We start from the raw sequence: 21,619 nt of genomic DNA on the forward strand, positions 1-21,619 counted from the left end.
TTTGTCTAGTGTGGGAAACCGTAAACTCAATCATCAGTCTGTCACAGGTCACTGCAGCATGTCACTCAGAATCTTCAACGTAATCATTACTCCAACATGATCACTGTAGCCTATTAGCTCCCCCTCCATTAGATTTGCGACACGTATACGACCACGATGTGCCTTCCATTTTTTCATGTTTTTCTTCTTACTCCTATAAATACCTTCTTTCTTTTAACGAAGTGTTCATTACTTGCATACTTTCTTCTACTTCGAACTGTTGATTAGCCATTTTTTCAGCTTCTTTTCCTTTCTTCCTATACAAAATCCTGTTTTCTTCTTCCTCTGTTACCGAAGATGATAGCGTAACAGAGATCTTCTTCGATGTTCTTTTGCCGGGATTTGGAGGAAAAGACGGAGGACTATCTTCTTCCTCGTTCTTTAAACCCCATTCCTTTTAGCAATGAGCAACGTGCTCATAATCCTCCTACCGACAAAGTATCCATATTCTTGAAGGTTGTGAAATCTGGCACTCCCCACTACCCATCTATTACTAGCATGATGGGCATCGTTCCTACTACAGGCATCGAGTTACATGCATTCGTGGGTGGCTTACATTATGAGGATGAGGAGGTCCCTTTCACAGGTGTGGAGTCCAGCGATTATGATGTTAAGACATCTACCTCATGTTATAAACTCAGGGGGCTCAGATGATCAGGGTGCTTCCTCTCACAAGGAGTGCAAGCATGCTGACAAGAGTGGGGAGAAGTTTCACAAGAAGAAAGAGGCTGGTAAGCCCACTTCTTTGCGTCCCCTTTCATTATCTTTTTAATTTATAGTATTGTCTACTCTATTCGCGCGGTAGCTTGTCTTTTGTTGTGCAGCTGGTGGCAGGGGCGCGCACGGCCCTCTCAAGAATGTATATTTGTATTTAAATGGGCTGGTAACTCGAACCGATATATGCGTGTAACTAAGTTAGTCATCCAAGTAATAGTAAGATCCAACAAATTTCTGCTCCCTGTCCTTTATTGGACTAAGCTTGTTGATTCTTGGTTGGAAATTAGTTGGATCCCGCCTGAATGTGATGGTCAGGTGCGAGAAGAAGAAATTTACTTCAGCCCGTAACGACTGAGGCGCATTTGCAACACAATTCATTAGGTGGGGTTCCTTCATAAATGACAACTCGGTTCGCTAAATAAGTTGCCATTATAAAGTTACGTTCGACCACAAAAGCAGTCTTCTAAGCATGCAATATAAATCTCTTTATAACTCTTGAGGCAACAATACGTTATTTAGAATCAAGGTATACGCTTGGTTCATCTATCAGACAGACATTAGTAGGCTCGCCCTGGCTCGGAGGTAACGCAACTCGCTGCAACTCTTTACCAGGAAGGTCAACAACTTCTTGCCCCATTAGCTGCTCGATTTGAAAAAGGTATCTGGGGGGAATCCAGAGGCAGATCTGTACATGGATGTGTAAAGTACACTTGGCACATTCTTTCATGGAGCCTCCTGAATACATGACAAACATGCGTTGTCGAAGGAGGAGCTCTGCTCAAAGTAGGGGTCTTGTTAGCGCAGGGGCTATTGTTGAGAAGTTGTTGAATGCTGCCTTGTAATTTTTATGTTCATGTACTGTACGCGCACTGCGCTTTATGTAATGAATACTTTATGAAATGAAGTATTTTGTTCTTTTAAGTGGCGCTCTCTGCAGATTCCATGAATGAATCCAGATACTTTCTGCGATTCTGCCAAATTGAGAATACGCGCGACTTCTCTACTGTATCTGTCGATAAACTGAATACCATGTCACGACATTCCCAAATCCAACTCATCATTACAAACCTCAACGAAGGAAGCATCGAATTAGTCACCATGGCGTACAACAATGGCAACTCATAATCTCTGAATATTGCCAAATCGCTCCTCCTTGAAAAAATATTAATTAATCACTGTTGATAAACCTCATAACTATCTTCAACTTACTCCTCTCAACTCTAAAACCGGCTACCGGACCGTCTACATGAAATAAAGTTCTTACCATATCCCCATATCTATCAGCATGTGGCTCGAAAAGTTGTTGCAAACTTGGATAATCATAAGAATTCTTTCCTTGTACCGTAATTCCCGCATCATATCTAAGAGTAGGATAGGCGAGTTGATTGAATGTTTCCAAAGTTAGCGGAATACCTCGATTATTAATCTTCCCAACCAACATTAATGTGTATGGGAAATTGTCACCCTCTTCCCAACGCAATGTTGAAAACTACTTCATAACTTGAGTATGGTAGCTTATTTCCCAATCACATGACAAATAATCTCTACCAAAACCCGTCAAAATTGGCTTGAGTGCCGCTTCCCAGCCCCACTGTTAACCGATGTTATGTAAAAATTAATGTCACACTTTTACCCACAATATCTATCATATTTCAATCAAATAAATTATCTTTATGTTCAAATAATGCGTTTAATTATTTCTATAGGTTACACAATTATAAAGACAATGCGAAAAAATCAAGAAAAAAGACAAATAAAAATTAGAAAATAAAATATAACAAAATTGGTGCATATCAAGTTATGGCCCCCGATCGATCACTATCGAAGAACCCAATCACATGCTTAAGATCCTCGGTCATGACCAAGTCAACCAGGCCATCACCACGGTTACTTGGACACAAGCAGATCACGATCAAGTCTCGCGACCACGTTTTCATACACAACCGACTGATTAGTCAGTATCGACCTATTCTACTCAGGAAAGATTGGGCAAGCGGTTAGCAACTTAGGATAACTTGATAACGAGAGTCAAAGACTCATTTGTCGATAGCCCATTCTACTCGATTTGTTAGATTTAAGGTGGAGTCAACGTCAGTCAACGACTCATTTACTTGGTCCCCAAGGTCAACTAGTCAAAGATTCCTTTAAATGGTCCCCAAGATCAACCTCTATAAATACGCTTTCTCTCTCCATTTCAACACACCATGTTCACTCTCACACCTTTCCCCTTTCGCTCTTCACATCTCTTTATATAAATTAGTTTGATTAGTAGTTAGTTAGAAAGAAAAAAAAATTGTAATTTTGTTTTTGAAGATCTCTCAAAGTCTCGAGTAGTAATAATTCATTGATATTTCAGTTACATCTTAATCTACGGTTATATCTTTTCTTTCTGTTCTTAATTAAAATGTTAGTTATTACTACCATTTTATCATTTTAATTATTATGCTAGATTAAAATTTGTTATGATTAGTGATTAGCTGTTTTGCGTGTCACGAAATCAGGCTTCACTTCACCCATCTATAGGCCTAGAACTCGTACGCATTTTGCTTTACTAATTAATCTAACACGATTGAAGTTTAGCAGGGGCATAGCTCTGAACATAGGCCTAGAACTTCTGCCTTTTAGCACACAAGAATATATCAATCATATTTTACATTTTTATTTTATTTACACCAAAATGCAACGTGTAAAAATAAAATGACAAAAAAGTTCACCATTTATCATTTTTCTGTGTTATCAGTTATCACATACTCACATAATATGTGCTCTCACTAAAATACCTGAATCATAGTAATGAAAATTGGTAGTGATTCTAGGATTAAAAGTCCAAAACTTAAAGAGGTCCTATACAATTTAAATGGTAGTTTGTACTTCTTTTTTTTTTTTTCCTCTCAAAGAATGATTGTTATTTTTTTTTTTTTTATAAAATCATTAATTTTAAAAATATAGAGTAATATTTTTAAAGTCAGTAATCTCCTTACCAATTAGTTAGCTAATCCATATTATGTAGAAAAGATCAATCTAGTGGTGTCATGGGCAGTGGCGGAAGCAGGATTTTTCTTCACCGGGGGCGAAATTTTTTTTTTAAACCGTAGCAACTTTTTTGGGCAAAATACGGAGTTTTTGGGACAAAAATTGGAGGTTTTTAGGCAAAATTTTGAGGTTTTTGGATAAAATTTGAAGGTTTGTGGGCAAAATTTGAAAGTTTTGGGGCAAAATTTAGAGAATTGTGGGCAAAATTTGAAGGTTTTGAGACAAAATATGTAGATTTTGGGGCAAATGGCTTTTTGGTTTGGGGCAAAATGAAAAAAATTCAAATCTTTACACTAAAATTTCGAAATCGACTGGGGGCGGGCGCCCTCCCCGCCCCCCCTCTAAATTCGCCCCTGGTCATGGGACCATTGGACTATAGATGATAGTAGAGTGAGTAAGGAATATTTTTGAAATTATGTATGTGATATGACAATGATGGGGAAGGAGGAGTTGCAATAGGGAATGTTGTTGGCCAAAGTTGTTGGAAAAGTGGACGTTGTGGTGACATTTATTTTTTATTTTGTTTATCGTATTATTTTGATTTTGATTTAAATTTAAATATAATTACCTTCATTTTGCACTTATTTTGAATTATTTTATGTTTAGTTTTATTTATGTTTTTTTTAAAAATTATTTTATGTTTAATTTTATTTTATTCGCTTTTAAGTGAAAATAAATTAAAAAATTACTTAAATAAAACTAAACATAAAATAAATTAAAAGAAGTGCATAAAATAAAATTACATCAATAATAACTTAATTTTGAGATTCATCATCATCTTCATCTTTAGAAGAGGAAATTTGAATTATGTGCTTTAACTTTTGACGAACTCAATTTGTAACCTGTTTACGCATTTTTTGTCCTCGCTCAACAAGTCTGTACTAGCTTGAAGAATTTGAATCCCTTCTGCTGTAATGACCCGACTTTTTCGACTTATATTTTTGTGTTCTATACTTTCACAAATCTGCGTATATGTGCGTACTGAGCTAGTTTATGCTATGAGATCTTTATTCATGATTGATTACTTTCGTTAATATCTTACAACGTGTTATTAAGTGCGTAATCACTTAACTTGATCCTAGAAAGCTTTTACGATCGCTAGTGTCACTTGTCGTTTAAAACGAGCTATGTACTTTGTACACGTTAAACTTTTGTCATAAATGGAATATTATGACTACGTAATACTAATTGTTATTTTCTAATGACAATTACTTGGCTTGATGGTTTCTTAATTACGCTTAGTGTTTTACTAATGCACGCTAGTCAGTCTTAATGAACTTTTTACCTTAATGGACTTAGCCCACCCTACTCTAGCTAATGGACTTTTAAGTTAGTCCAATTTTAATGGAATTATGACCCATTAAAATGTAAGATAAAAACCCATTTAAGTGAGCCAACATACTAGCATTTTTGTTAGCCATTACTACACATGTTGCATGAGATCCCAACAACAAGCACCACCTTTAGAGCACCACCATGCAAAAAGTAAAAAGTTGTCTCCCTTGTCCCCCCAATACCTACGGCCACCTAGCACCACCACCGCTATAAATATCAAGCCTTATTCTTTCATTTCACACTTGATCTCATTCTCATTTTACACACACTTGCTCTCTAATTTTCTCTCTAGTCTTTCTCACACTAAAATTGTAAGTTCATAAATTTTCTTCTTCTTCTTCTTCTTCTCTTCTTAATCACGACATCATCATCATCATGAGATCAAGCTTTTTAGCTTTTTGATCTTGTTATATCTTGTACATTCAAACTTTGATTTGAATCCTTCAATAACATGAAAGATTCAAGCTTTCTAGCTTTGAATCTTCATTACTTTGATGGATCTAAGCTTTATAGCTTAAGATCACTTTATTTTGTTAAAAGATCAAAACTTGTGTTTATGATCTTCATGTAACTTGTAGATCTAGCTTTTTTGCTTTAAGGATCTTCAAGAACATTAAAGATCCAAGTTTTCTAGCTTAGGGTTTCATTACTTTGTTTAGATCTAAGCTTTTTAAGTTTATGATCTCATTACTATTATTAGATCTTAGCTTTCTAGCTTATGGTCTCATTAATCTTGTAAAAATCCAAGCTTTCTAGCTTATAGTTTCTTAACACTTGGGATCTAAGTTATTATTGTAGATCTCACTTACTTGGAAACTTTCTATGATCTTTGTGGTGATAAAAATCAAGTCTTCATCATCTCATATGATGAAGATTCATAAACGTGTATCAAAAGGACAAAGGTTGAAACTTTATTGTGTTTATACAATAAAGAGACAACTTTGATGTTCAAAATTTATAGAAAGTTAGCTTTTACTTTTAGTTGTGTGTTTATGGTTAAAACTTGGTTATAATGATGCTAAAACATCAAAGAGTTGTACACTTGAGGCTTATACGCATCAAGGATGAGAACCGTGATGAGCATCAAACACCAAAAAACTCACCGGAGCACTTGTTTACTGTTTTCAGGGTCTGATCAGACTCCTGAAACTTCTAGAAAGTTGATTTTCAGATAGTTCGGTTCGATTAGATGACTTTTAATTTAAGACTCGCCTAAATTCGATATACGGTTTAGGATTTATAGCCTTTTGAAAAGCACTACGCCTTTGTAACGACGTGCTGAAAAATTCTGACCTACTCGCGCTTGAACCGTTGCCACGGTCAAACAGCATCGAGTCAGGATCTGAAAATTTGACAGCGGTAAAAGGACTCACATACGGAGCCTTGGCCACTGGCCGCGCATCTTTTCAGTTTGTATAGAGGTCGTAGCAGCTGATTGAATTCAGCTTTTTGTTTAGACCTCTATTCTTGTTGAACACTTACTTTATCTTTTATGAATGATGATGATGATGATACTTAAGACTTAATTTATTTACTTTTAAACTTTTGGGGACGATTTACTGACTTAGTAATCTTTGACTTAGGTTGAGGACCTTTCGGACCGACTTACTACTTGCATACTTTTCGTATCGATTTTACCACACATTCATTGTGAGTTATAGCTTCCTTTTTACTTTAACTATTTTTGGGACTGAGAATACATGCGCTTTTTATGTTATACTTACTAGACACGAGTACTTAAACTTTATATATGTGTAAGTGATATAACGGCACAAATTTTCCCCTTAGCTCGGTAACGTTTAACTATTGGTTTATGAACCAGTAGACGCGAATCTTAGATATGGATCCATAGAATTTTACATCCCCACTTGGGCTAGTCACGCTAGCATTTAACGGGTGTTTAATACTTTGTCTATTTTAACGCACTCGCCAAGTATACTTTTAGGGGGTGATATATTATTTTACATTAAGTTAGTTACCAAGTGCCCACAGTTAAGCATATACTTATCATACTGATTTGAAATACTGATTTGAAATGCTGATTTGAAGCACTGAAATCTCGTGGTCTACCTTACGTTATTGATTACGGTCAAACTATAGCTCACCAACATTCGTGTTGACATTTTAAAGCATGTTATTTCTCAGGTGCTTAGACGTTGTTGCTTCCGCTGTTATAGTCTTGATGTTATAGACTTGCTGTTACAGACTCGCTGTGTTAGACTTCCGCTGCATTGTTTAGAGATGTCTCAATCATGGAACTTTTACTTTGCATTCACAACTTATGTTACATTTGAACAATGGTTTTGTAATGACCTTTGTGTCACGTACTTATGTTAATGCTTTCTATTCATAGAAGCAAGTTATCTTTGTAAAACATTTGATGTTGATAAAGACGTTATCTTTTCATGAATGCAAAATGTGATGACCCGAAAATTTCTAACCAAATTTAAACTTTATCTTTAAATGATTTAACGTTTCTGACACGATAAGCAAAGTCTGTAAAGTTGAATCTCAAAATTCTTGAACTACTCAATTACCCTTCGATTGTTCTCAACGATTCGCGAACAATTATATGTAAATAGATACATATATATATATACTATAACTTGAAAACGTAACAAAGTGTTGAGTATATGATACTGTGCATTAAACTTTTTGGTTTGATTATCTGATTAATATAATTAGATAAGTTAACTAGAACGTTTAAGATGAACCAGTAAAACACTAAATTGCTACAGTACCCGAAAAGCTACAGTGTTTTCGAAAATCACTATTTGCTACAGTAAAAAAACTTTGCTACAGTAAAACAATATTTCAAAATGAAAATGTATATATGTATATGTATATACTACGAGACGATGATTTATAGAAGCAAATAACCAAAACACTTAATTGATTAAAGCTACACTTCGAGTGACATAGTTTATCAATGATTAAGTTTAATTTTTGATAAAGGTACACGTCGCGTAACGAAAAGTACTAGTTTTCTCAGTGTACGAAAGGACGTTCGAAAAACAGGAACCGGGACATAAGTCGAGTGACGACGTACGAATTATCGGAACGAAAATTACAAGTCAACTATGCACGTGAATTTAATATAATATGTAATTAATTATATAAATTAAATATATTATAAATATAATTAATAAATATTTCGACGAGGTACACGATAAAACATTGTGAGCTGTAAAACCAATCCATGCGATCGCATGGGAATTGGTCATGGGAGCCATGCGATCGCATGGTGACAGATCCCAGCAAACATCTACAAATTTCGACGATTTTTGTTCATTTGTTGCACACTTACATCTATATTACTCCCTCTGTTATATTATTATTATTATTATTATTATTATTATTATTATTATTATTATTATTATTATTATTATTATTATTATTATTATTATTATTATTTTTATTATTATTATTATTAAGATTAATATTATTATTAATCTTATTATTATTATTAGTATTATTAGTAATTAGTATTATACATAAAATACTACGACGAGGTTATGAGCGTGTCACTTTCAAAAATGGGTTTTCGAGCGGGATAGAGCTAAGGAAATTATGGGCTATTGACATGGAGGTTATGGGTAATGTTCATGGGTAATATTCGCAAGTCAAACCTAGTGTTTATCATCTCCGTTACGTCTACGTACTTTCCTGCAATATTGAATCACAATATTGATACGTGAGCATTCATATCTTATCTTTTATATATTAATTGTGTATCCATGTCTAGTGCTCGAGTATATATATTTATGCATGCATGTATGCTAAATTTCGTTTAAACAGTTTATAATGAATCACGAATTAAATACATATATTACTGGTAAATGGTATATGGTATACATGTTTTTGGAAAGCTGGCAAAAAATCAATAACTTTTCATTTAGATATCGAATAATTTCGATGAATGGATTAAAAGATATGATCAACTGAATTATGATTGACGTTAATTGAAATTGCTTTTGAATCTACAATTAAGATTTAAACAACTTGTTTACGAGATTGATAAATTGGATTTTTTGAATATTACCAACCGAGTAAATGAATCCTTATATAAGGTACGTCTCGTTTTGTTAAACAACTGTCAAAATTGACTTTTTGAAACGACTTTGGATAACTTTTGTATGTCGATATCGAGCATTAGGATTGTGATACACTATGACCTGACCTAGCTTGATAGACATTTATTGACCAACATATGTTCTCTAGGTTGAGATCTACGGTTATTTGGTAATCCGAGTTTCAGTCACATTTTGGTGAACGACTTTATATGCTGCTAAGGTGAGTTTCATTTGCTCCCTTTTTAATTGCTTTTGCAATCTATATTTTTGGCTGAGAATACATGCACTTTATTTTAAAAGCAATGGACACAAGTACATACTTAATTCTACACTGAGTTTGAACCGAAAATTCCTTAGCTTTGGTAACTATTAACTGCCGGTTATAAGAACTGGTGGGCACGAGTAGTTATATATGGATCCATAGGGCTTGACATCCCCGTCTGTTCCAGGTATAGAAACCCTAGCCTGAACTATAAAATAGACGTATGCTATTTGAGTTTAGTACACGTTGGATTGCGTGTATTGTACATGTTGGTTGCATGTATGTTAAAACATGGGTACTTATTATAACGTTAAAGCTTAGTTACCAGGGTGCTCAATCTTGTAGAATATTTTGATAAACGTTTCTGGATGAAACAATTGAAATCTTGTGATCCACCTTTATATACAGATTATATGAAACAATAAAACCATGAACTCACCAACCTTTGTGTTGACACTTATTAGCATGTTTATTCTTAGGTTTCCTAGAAGTCTTTCGCTGTTTGCTTATGTGCTAGACAAGCTATGTGCATGGAGTCTTACATGACATATTTTTCAAGGAAACGTTGCATTCACCAAATCATCACCATGTATCTTATTTTTACTACATTGTCAACGGAAGTATTATTGTAAACTATTATTTACGGTGATTGTCTATATGTAGAAATCATCAGATGTCGAAAACCTTAGATTTAAATATTCATTTATGGTGTGCCTTTTTAAAAGAATGCAATGTTTACAAAACGTATCATATAGAGGTCAAATACCTCGCAATGAAATCGATGAATGACGTGTTCGTCCATATGGATTTGGAGCGATCGTCACAGTTGGTATCAGAGCTGGTATAACGCCGTCCATGTGTGGCGGGTTAGTCGTAAAGGAGGTTCTCACAGTGTTACCTGTGACGAAGCATTGGCTCTTACTCCTTGCGATCCCTTACAAGGGTTGCCAGTAGCCGAGAGGCAGGCCCTAAAATTAGTATCTGAGGTACACTCAGTGGTCACCAGGCGGTTAGCTGGGAAGGCACTGGGTGGGATGGTGGTTGTCCCCACTGTATCTACAGTTGGTATCAGAGCTTTGGTCCTAGTGAACCAGGTATTGCATGAGTGTGTCTAACTGATAGTTGTTAGGATGCATCAGTAAGTCTGGACTTCGACCGTGTCTGCATGTTAAAAGTTTTGCTTATCATTTCTTGTCGGAAATTACATGCTTATCATTCTTAAGTCTAGACACGTTTTCCTGCATTTATTGCATAGATAGTGCATAGACAAAATTCATATCTTAGCGTATCTGTTACTGTAAACTTTTCCTGACATCTTCCGAAAATTTCTCCGTAATTTATGGAATTTGGTATTATATATACATATGTAAATTATGTATTGAAGAATACCAAACTAAATTCTATAATCTAATTCATATCAAAAATCATCTCCCTAATTATACAAGATGGATCCTGTATCTAGTTCAAATTCCTTAAACTCCGACAGCTATTCCGATATGGATATTCACCTGAATTCCGAAGACAGTGTAACAGGAATGGATCAACAAATCAGCCATCACCTATTCTGGATGAATTGGGGATGGGTTCGTAGCCTACTTAATTATTGGAGACAAGAAGAAGGTGATCCCTTCCATCCACCACATTGCCCTCTTGGCGAAGAACCTGAAGCACTTACCGGCGAACCTGTTCGAGACACCATTTTCTCTCTCATTTCCAGAGTATCTCGTCACGATAATATACTATCTCAAATTCTGGATCTTATTCATCTGCTCGTCCGAACCGCCAATCATCCCAGTGTAGTAGAAGAAGTCAAAGAGCTTCGCGCTCAGGTAGTGGCTTTAGAGAATATGGTGTAAAGGTTACAAGCACCAGCAGCAACAGTACCACCGACAACAACACCAACAGTACCATTACCACCACCAACAACATCCACATCGCAAACCTCAATTTCACAATCTGTCCCACGAGCATTAACGTCATACGCACCGTAGTTACCAAGAAATACCAGCAACAATAACCGATGAAGTATTAACTCATTTCCCCTGAAGAAATTTTATGTATATTTAATATATATGAAGTTTGAAATCAAAATAAATCTTTTCGTACTAAGCTATTACGTGTGAATCTTAACTGGTAGGTACTGCTCGATTAGTTCATATTACTAATATGCAATGATGTACATCCTTCCTTAACAACTTAACCATTGTTAACTACAATCTCTGTTTCAACTTAATGAATTCCATTTCATAATAAACCAAGTGTATTATTCAATTACATAATTGATTTTACATTTTCATTTTCGATATACTCGAAACTTTCTAGAAAATATCATTTATATCTTATGAAGTTCATAAGAATTCCACGAGCACTAACATCATTCACCGAGGAAATATCAATAAAAATGAATAACGAAGTATTGATTACATTAGTAAAATACTCTACGAAGATTATGAAATCTTTAATGTTTTAGAGATTATTCATTTCTAATCCAGCCAAAAAAAAGTAAATGAGCTTAATATTGTAACATCCCGCATTTTTCCGTTAAATTATTTTAACGCCCGTCTTTTCTTTTAAATAATGCCCTTCGTATCTAGATTCGTATCCTTGTTAAGTAACATTTTAAATATTCTCGTTATCGGATTATAACGTCTCCCGTACTCCCGTGTAATTTAAAATATTCGTTCGGTTAACTCTCGCACCCGATTACAAACTAAAGGGACTAGTTTTGCCAAAAAGACAAAGAGGTGACTAGCACTTTGACTAGTCAACCTCCTCCCCTTTTTTTCTTTTATTTTCTTTTCCATTTTCTTCTCATACTTCTCCATTTTCTTTCAATCTTTCAAAAAGCAATTCATCATCTAATTTTGATTTAGGAAGCTCACAACAAATCCGACTACATATTCTTGATCCTCGTTTCATCCTCTTCGATTTGATACCAACCTCATCCATTTTGGGTAACTTTCTAAAATCACTAATTTTATGTGTTCTTGAGATTTTTGAGTTATAAAGTTGTTAATTAGTGTCTATGGCTCATTGTGATGTCGTGTATGTAAATTGTATGCTCGATTCGTTGTTTTTGGTGTAACTAGTTCAATATGAAAATTACTTGCTAAATCCTTGATTTTGGATGATCAAATGTTGTTAGATTGTTAAAGTGCATGTTTTAAAAGTGTTACTAGTATCATTAGCTTCGGTTTGATGTATAGGTTGATTAAGGAAACTCCAAGAACATGATTAATGATTTTGTGAACTTGGATTAGGGTTTGATAAGCTTTACATGAACTTTTGATGCGTCAAATGCTATGAGATATTGTTGTTAAGTGTTTTGTTGCAATGTGTGTTTGATTACCTTCGAAACGGCATAACATACATGTAGATTGGTTGCCCGAATCATAAAATGCGTTTTTGGAACTTGAACTTAGATTATGAATGTTTAATTTCGGTTTTTGGTTGTTATAAGTGCAAGTTTGATTTATGATATGTGTTTAGTTGCATTCCTCGTCAAAATACCTTTCCAACGATGTATGATAGGCGTTATAAGTGTTTACGGGTCAAGAGTTGTGTTTGAATTGGTTTTGGCTCGTGCATATTTGTGGAAAACAGAAACAGACCTGTACAGGGGGTGGCGCGGCGCGCCCCTTACCCGCGCGGCGCGCAGAATAGGCTGAACAGATTCTGACCTCCTTGTCCATTTACACGCGAAATGTTTGACTAGCTACCGACCTCCGATTCACATGAAACTTGTTCTAATATACTTATATATGAATATTTAGCATAGAAAAATAGTCCGGGGCCCGACCCGAACATGTTGACTTTTTCGTTGACTTTGACCCGACCAAGTTTGACTTTTTGTCAAACTTAACCAATTAATTATGCAATCTTCCTAACATGCTTTTATACTTGTATCTTGCATGAAACTTGACAATTTGCTTCACATGCTATATTAATCGAGTCGTATCGAGCCATAGGACTAATTGAACATCTTTGACCTATCGCGTTTACCGTTATTGATACAACCTATATGTTTAGGTCGAGACTAGCTTTGTCTTTGCACGCGTTTACTTGTCGAAGTACTTTATTACTCTTGCACTCAAGGTGAGATCATAGTCCCACTTTTTAATCACTTTTATTCTTTACACCGTGGGCTGAGAAACACATACATTTCATACTTATTTACTTTTCATGCTTTTACATTGTGAACAAATACGAATACAAAGATGCATACGAGTTTGAACAAAAGTCCTCAATCCAATTATCATTAGTTCCACTTGCAGGGTGTAAGTGTAAGCGTGTAATTATGTTGTGTGGCCATACGGGTTTAACAAACCCTCATTCAGACGGTTCGCTACCGTTAGTGAATGAAATATAATTTCAACAATGTATAGTGTAAGTTCTAACACTAAATTCAAAATTCAGAGGGAAGATTCGGTTAAGCCTTGATAATTGGGTGCTCGTGATACAAATACTATTTTGGAATGTGAATGATTCTGGTTGAGCAATTCTTAAAGAACCTTGTGGTTCAATACAATTTACTTACTAAACCTATGATTTCACCAACGTTTTTCGTTGACAGATTTCTATGTTTTTCTCAGGTCACTACACGTTATGTGAAACATGCTTCCGCTTACTATTTGATACTTGCATTGGATGTCGAGTATACGTGCATTTCATGGAGCGTCTTTTGACTTTACTTTAAACCGTGTCGCCTAGATTTCATTTGTACTTATAACCTTGTAACTTAACTTTTGGTTGAACAATTCTTGTAAACTTTGAAACAATCTTTATTTTGAAATGAAGGCGACATATTTTGGTCAAACGTTATCTTAAAGACTTATAATCAGGTAATGGGACCCACGTAGCCGACGCCGTCACTTGACGATTTGTCGGGGTCGCTACAGTTGGTATCAGAGCCTTGGTTGTAGGGATTTAGAGTTCATTTGTGTCCACCCCGAGTCATAGGGTACATAGGTGAATCTAGACTACAACCGGCATATAGACTGCAGTAGGAATTACTTGACTATTTGTGCATTTATACTCGAACTCTTCTATGATATCTAACTCGTATTCGATCTTGATCTTATGTTGATAAATTTTGTTGACACGCCACCTTGACTTTATGAAGTAATGTTAAATGCACATGAGAATCAGGGTAATATAATTTCCGGGATTATATTACGGTGATTCACATGGACGTTCCGACATTATGACATAAAGAATTTAGGGCGAGTCAAGGAAAATTTTCTCCCTATCCTTATTCCATACTCCGGTTAGTATTGTTGAAAATACTAACCAACGATATTCTTGTGTCTTGAAGGAACAATGGCTCCTCGTCGTGTACGCCGCAATGAAACTCCCGAACAAGCTCTCGAACGGATGATAGCTACCGCCGTAGATGCGGCCATGGCCGGTCACTCATCCAACAACAATAATAATAACAACCACAACAACAACAACAACAACAATGGAGCCGGAAACTCAAACGAGGGATGCTCCTATAAAGCTTTCATGGGGTGCAAACCTCACACTTTTGATGGAACCGGGGGACCGGTCGTGCTCACCCGATGGTTTGAGCAAACGGAAGCCGTCTTTAGCATAAGCGGTTGTCGGGACCAAGACAAGGTCAAATACTCCACTCACACTTTCTCCGGAATTGCTCTAACATGGTGGAACACCTATGTTCAATCGGTGGGTACCGATGAAGCTCATGCCCTCTCTTGGGCCGATCTAAAGGAAAAGATGATTGTTGAATATTTTCCGCGCGAAGAAACCCGAAAGCTTGAGGAAGAACTAAGAGCTTTGAAAGCGGTCGGAAACGATCTTAAAGCTTATAATCAACGCTTCGCCGAACTATCCTTGATGTGTCCTAATCTTGTTAACCCCGAATCTCAAAGGATTGAGCTCTACATGCTCGGTCTTCCAAAAAGCATCAAACAAGGGGTGATGTCATCCAAACCCACTACTCATCAAGCCGCTATGAACATGGCTCGCCAACTAATTGAAACGGTTGACGAAATCGTAGTTCCGGCACCTAAGGCCGAGGATAAATCGGGCGGCAACAAAAGAAAGTGGGAACCCTCTCAATCAAGCAACAACAACTTTGCTAAGAAGCCTTACACCTCCGACGGCAAGAGGGGTTATACCGGACACCTACCGTATTGTAACGAGTGCTACAAACATCATTTAGGCGAATGTGGCAAACCATTTTGCTTGAAGTGTCAAAGAAGTGGCCATGTAGCCCACGATTGTAGGAATACCGCTCCCGTCGCTCAAAAGGAGCACAATGCACCCAAGACGGGTGTTTGTTTTGAATGTGGCCAACCGGGTCATTTTAGGAGTGCGTGCCCAAATAAGAAAATCAACCCCAACGCACGCCGTTAAACTTTCAACATCAACGCCTAGGATACCCGAGACGACGATGGACTAGTCACGGGTATGTTTCTTCTCGAAATTCTCACGTTTCATGTTTATTCGATTCGGTTACCGTTAGACGTTTTATAAACAAGTCTTTGACTCGTGCTCTTTACATTCCACTTTTTCCCCTAGATACTACTTAGACGATTTAAGTGACCAACGGAAAAAATATTGTGTGCCTATAAATTTTATTGGAGGATATACGTTAAGACTTTTGACTTGACACCTATAGAACTAGGGAGCTCGAAACCTATTCGTTAAAAAAAAAAAAAAAAAAAAAAAAAAAAAAAAAAAAAAAAAAAAATCCTCAATCCCACTTGAATGTGAATGTGGCTTCATCATCTTGTATAGATTGTTGTGAACTGAGTAATTTTCGGTTGGAAACCGATACCCTCTCCCTCGTATCCATTACCTCATGATTATTTGCACGAATCCCGTAGGTTCCAAATCGACCTCCGTTCCGGTTATCATCAATTGGGGGTTAAGGGAGACGATGTCTCCTGGGTCTTTTCCGAACTCGCAACGTTAGTTGTAAATCTCTCTTAGTACCATTCGATTTATCCAAGGCTCGTCCGTATCCATAAACCTCCTAAACCACGTATGCAAACTTATCTAGACAAATCTGTTATCGTATTTATAGATGACGTCTTAACTTATTTAAGTAAAGAAGGAAAACGAACAACATCACCATCTTAGTCTCGAACTTTTGAGAAAAGAGCAACTCTATGCCAAATTCTCCGAGTGAGAATTTCTGTTAAACGAAGTCAAATTTTCTAGACCATGATGTTAATGGTCAAGGCATTACAATCAATCTCGAAATCAAGCCACACGTAATCATGAAACTCTCTCAACTCAGACTTGTATTCGTAAAATCCTAGATCTCGTCTATTTTTACCGAAGATTCATTCCTGACTTTTCTCGTGTTACACGACTTTTAAACTCGTAAACTCACTAAGGAAAACTTTAAATCTCTCCGTGTCCAAACCTTGAGCGTGATTCTTCACACCAACATTTCTAGCTAAATTCGTATAGCACCAAATAGAATTCAAATAGGGAAATATTTCTACTTGAATGCCGAAAGGCGTACTCTCTCGACTCAAATTCAACGTAACTGAAATTCGTTATTTTGCACGAAGAATTCTAATACTAAATTGTGGATCCGATCAACTTCCTCATCATCACGTACCACACTACATACCTCTGTTATTTCACCGTTACCGTCTGATATTACTGGAACTTAAGATAACACACAATCCAACGATACTTCACTCTTCTTTGACTTAACGCCCTTGTGTTTATGATAATCGGTCAACTATTATTCAACCCCGAACTATACAACCACGTATACTATCTCGTCTCTCTTTCAGACTTCAACTTTTTACAACTAGAGGCACGATATGGCAACCTCGAGGTGTAAGCTCATCCAATTCTAAGTCCTCATCTCGCTTCTATCTTTATCGCTCGCATTTCTGTTTAAAGAAACTCCTTGTAACATTTCTCCATGGATAGAGAAATTCCTCATATTACATTAGTATTCGCCACGAGGGTGAATGGTCCTAACGAACCTTTTTCGAACCCTAACTGACTTGTTCAAACACATCTTAAGAGATTCTATTCCAACCCACTTAGACATGAGTACCGCGTGCCACCCACAACCCGATGAACCAAGCAAACGAACGATTTACGTCTTGGAAAGACATGTCACGACTCGTATTGTCACCTTTAGTAGATCACTCTTACAACAGTAGTTACCACTCGTGTGTTCGCACGCACTTTCCGAAACCCTATATGACCGCTAATGTCATACCCCCGTTCATTCAACCAAGCGTCAACCACCGAAATCTGAACTCCATCAAGAAACAACAATTGAGATCATTCAAGTCCGGGAAGGGCTCGAGGCGGCCCGTAGTCGTCAAAGGAGTTATACCAAACTTAGATGAAAACCTCACAAATTCCAGTGTGTAACCGCGTAATATTGAGAAACCGCACCTTGGAAAGGTGTAATCCATTTTGGGGAAATCGAGAAAGGCTAGCCGCAATATCGAACCTTTTGAAACCTTGGGGCGTATTGGAACCGCTTCCTACCGCTTAGAACTTTCGACTCAATTAAGCTTCCGTTTACCCTACATTTCGTGTAACAAACTTGGAAACGTGTCCTGCGGAACAGGAACGTGCAATCCTGCCAGATACACCAACTATTGATGACAAACTTCTCTTCATGGGAAAACCGGTTAAAACCGGGGATCGTAAAACCAAACCTTAATGCAACGTAAAACCCTAACTATCTAAATTCGTGAGAACACTCAAGGACGTACCTTCACTTATTCATAGCATGGACAACGTAAAGTCTCGAATAAGAGATATCGACTACTACTTCCAACTAAATTTCGGGACGAAATTTCTTTTGAGGTGTGGATAATGTAACATCCCGCATTTTTCCGTTAAATTATTTTAACGCCCGTCTTTTCTTTTAAATAATGCCCTTCGTATCTAGATTCGTATCCTTGTTAAGTAACATTTTAAATATTCTCGTTATCGGATTATAACGTCTCCCGTACTCCCGTGTAATTTAAAATATTCGTTCGGTTAACTCTCGCACCCGATTACAAACTAAAGGGACTAGTTTTGCCAAAAAGACAAAGAGGTGACTAGCACTTTGACTAGTCAACCTCCTCCCCTTTTTTTCTTTTATTTTCTTTTCCATTTTCTTCTCATACTTCTCCATTTTCTTTCAATCTTTCAAAAAGCAATTCATCATCTAATTTTGATTTAGGAAGCTCACAACAAATCCGACTACATATTCTTGATCCTCGTTTCATCCTCTTCGATTTGATACCAACCTCATCCATTTTGGGTAACTTTCTAAAATCACTAATTTTATGTGTTCTTGAGATTTTTGAGTTATAAAGTTGTTAATTAGTGTCTATGGCTCATTGTGATGTCGTGTATGTAAATTGTATGCTCGATTCGTTGTTTTTGGTGTAACTAGTTCAATATGAAAATTACTTGCTAAATCCTTGATTTTGGATGATCAAATGTTGTTAGATTGTTAAAGTGCATGTTTTAAAAGTGTTACTAGTATCATTAGCTTCGGTTTGATGTATAGGTTGATTAAGGAAACTCCAAGAACATGATTAATGATTTTGTGAACTTGGATTAGGGTTTGATAAGCTTTACATGAACTTTTGATGCGTCAAATGCTATGAGATATTGTTGTTAAGTGTTTTGTTGCAATGTGTGTTTGATTACCTTCGAAACGGCATAACATACATGTAGATTGGTTGCCCGAATCATAAAATGCGTTTTTGGAACTTGAACTTAGATTATGAATGTTTAATTTCGGTTTTTGGTTGTTATAAGTGCAAGTTTGATTTATGATATGTGTTTAGTTGCATTCCTCGTCAAAATACCTTTCCAACGATGTATGATAGGCGTTATAAGTGTTTACGGGTCAAGAGTTGTGTTTGAATTGGTTTTGGCTCGTGCATATTTGTGGAAAACAGAAACAGACCTGTACAGGGGGTGGCGCGGCGCGCCCCTTACCCGCGCGGCGCGCAGAATAGGCTGAACAGATTCTGACCTCCTTGTCCATTTACACGCGAAATGTTTGACTAGCTACCGACCTCCGATTCACATGAAACTTGTTCTAATATACTTATATATGAATATTTAGCATAGAAAAATAGTCCGGGGCCCGACCCGAACATGTTGACTTTTTCGTTGACTTTGACCCGACCAAGTTTGACTTTTTGTCAAACTTAACCAATTAATTATGCAATCTTCCTAACATGCTTTTATACTTGTATCTTGCATGAAACTTGACAATTTGCTTCACATGCTATATTAATCGAGTCGTATCGAGCCATAGGACTAATTGAACATCTTTGACCTATCGCGTTTACCGTTATTGATACAACCTATATGTTTAGGTCGAGACTAGCTTTGTCTTTGCACGCGTTTACTTGTCGAAGTACTTTATTACTCTTGCACTCAAGGTGAGATCATAGTCCCACTTTTTAATCACTTTTATTCTTTACACCGTGGGCTGAGAAACACATACATTTCATACTTATTTACTTTTCATGCTTTTACATTGTGAACAAATACGAATACAAAGATGCATACGAGTTTGAACAAAAGTCCTCAATCCAATTATCATTAGTTCCACTTGCAGGGTGTAAGTGTAAGCGTGTAATTATGTTGTGTGGCCATACGGGTTTAACAAACCCTCATTCAGACGGTTCGCTACCGTTAGTGAATGAAATATAATTTCAACAATGTATAGTGTAAGTTCTAACACTAAATTCAAAATTCAGAGGGAAGATTCGGTTAAGCCTTGATAATTGGGTGCTCGTGATACAAATACTATTTTGGAATGTGAATGATTCTGGTTGAGCAATTCTTAAAGAACCTTGTGGTTCAATACAATTTACTTACTAAACCTATGATTTCACCAACGTTTTTCGTTGACAGATTTCTATGTTTTTCTCAGGTCACTACACGTTATGTGAAACATGCTTCCGCTTACTATTTGATACTTGCATTGGATGTCGAGTATACGTGCATTTCATGGAGCGTCTTTTGACTTTACTTTAAACCGTGTCGCCTAGATTTCATTTGTACTTATAACCTTGTAACTTAACTTTTGGTTGAACAATTCTTGTAAACTTTGAAACAATCTTTATTTTGAAATGAAGGCGACATATTTTGGTCAAACGTTATCTTAAAGACTTATAATCAGGTAATGGGACCCACGTAGCCGACGCCGTCACTTGACGATTTGTCGGGGTCGCTACAAATATGATATTAACTCATTAAATATGTGTTACATCTGAAGAAAATATACATACATTTTCATAAAGACGGTAATAAAAATTCTTTTATACAAAGTATTAATTGTGAAATCTTTAACGGGTAGGTAATACCCGAGAAATATATAAGTTCGCAATTAATATGTTACACTGTACATTCTTCAACTTTGATTCAAAAATTATTAACAATGCTCACAACGATATACAATCGTTTTCATACAAATTCAATTACATATTCTGATATTGACGGATCAGAATCCAAGTCATAACTCTGAGCCAGTGACATCATTCTTAGATCTCTACATCTTTCAAATCTATACTTTGACTTCAAAACTGTGCAAGATCCTTTAGTGTTGTTTTTACCGAAAATAACCTTGCAATTTCTTTTTCAAAGTATCCAGTTTTACCCCACTTTCAACCAGTCAATTTTGACTTTTCAGATTAGTCTTATTATAACCTTGACATATACATTTTTGTTACCGGGGAACCTTTTATGTTCCACCACATTAGTAGTAAATTTACCAACAACTTCATTGATCCTTGACCTTCCGAAAAATCCTTATACTCATTGAAACCCTATCATGTACTCATCCACATCTTGTAACAGTAATTGCCATACCAACTACCGGGAATTAGCAATCAGTATTTTGAATCTCGCAGCATTTTCTACGACAATAATTATATATAGATAACATCTATCTTCTAGACTTACATACTTCGAAGGTGAAGTTTCTAAAAAACATCCCAAACTATGAACTAGTTCTCTGAAATTGGAACAATGCTGATAAAGCAGCAAAAACGGTAAACGACTTTAACTGTCAAAAGTTTGATGATAAAGAATAGTATGGTGGTAAAGCTGAGAAAAAGAGAAGGATTGGAATTGAAAAACGGATTGAGCAGACCATGAAGGAGGCCGTGAACAAATCACAAAGACTAAA

At 36.3% G+C, this 21,619-nt stretch overlaps 1 protein-coding gene across 1 annotated transcript; it reads right to left on the reverse strand.

Moving 5' to 3' along the window:
* Positions 1–954: 954 nt before the first annotated feature.
* Positions 955–2,031, reverse strand: LOC139863755 (ABC transporter E family member 2-like). Its single transcript, XM_071852361.1, has 4 exons — positions 2,021–2,031; positions 1,825–1,908; positions 1,289–1,418; positions 955–1,170 (listed from the first exon to the last, which is right to left on the reverse strand). The coding sequence occupies exons 1-4, from the start codon at positions 2,029–2,031 to the stop codon at positions 955–957; spliced, it is 441 nt and encodes a 146-aa protein (XP_071708462.1).
* Positions 2,032–21,619: the final 19,588 nt, after the last annotated feature.

The sequence above is a fragment of the Rutidosis leptorrhynchoides genome, chromosome 8 (assembly GCF_046630445.1).
Source record: "Rutidosis leptorrhynchoides isolate AG116_Rl617_1_P2 chromosome 8, CSIRO_AGI_Rlap_v1, whole genome shotgun sequence".
Taxonomy (NCBI): Eukaryota; Viridiplantae; Streptophyta; class Magnoliopsida; order Asterales; family Asteraceae; genus Rutidosis; species Rutidosis leptorrhynchoides.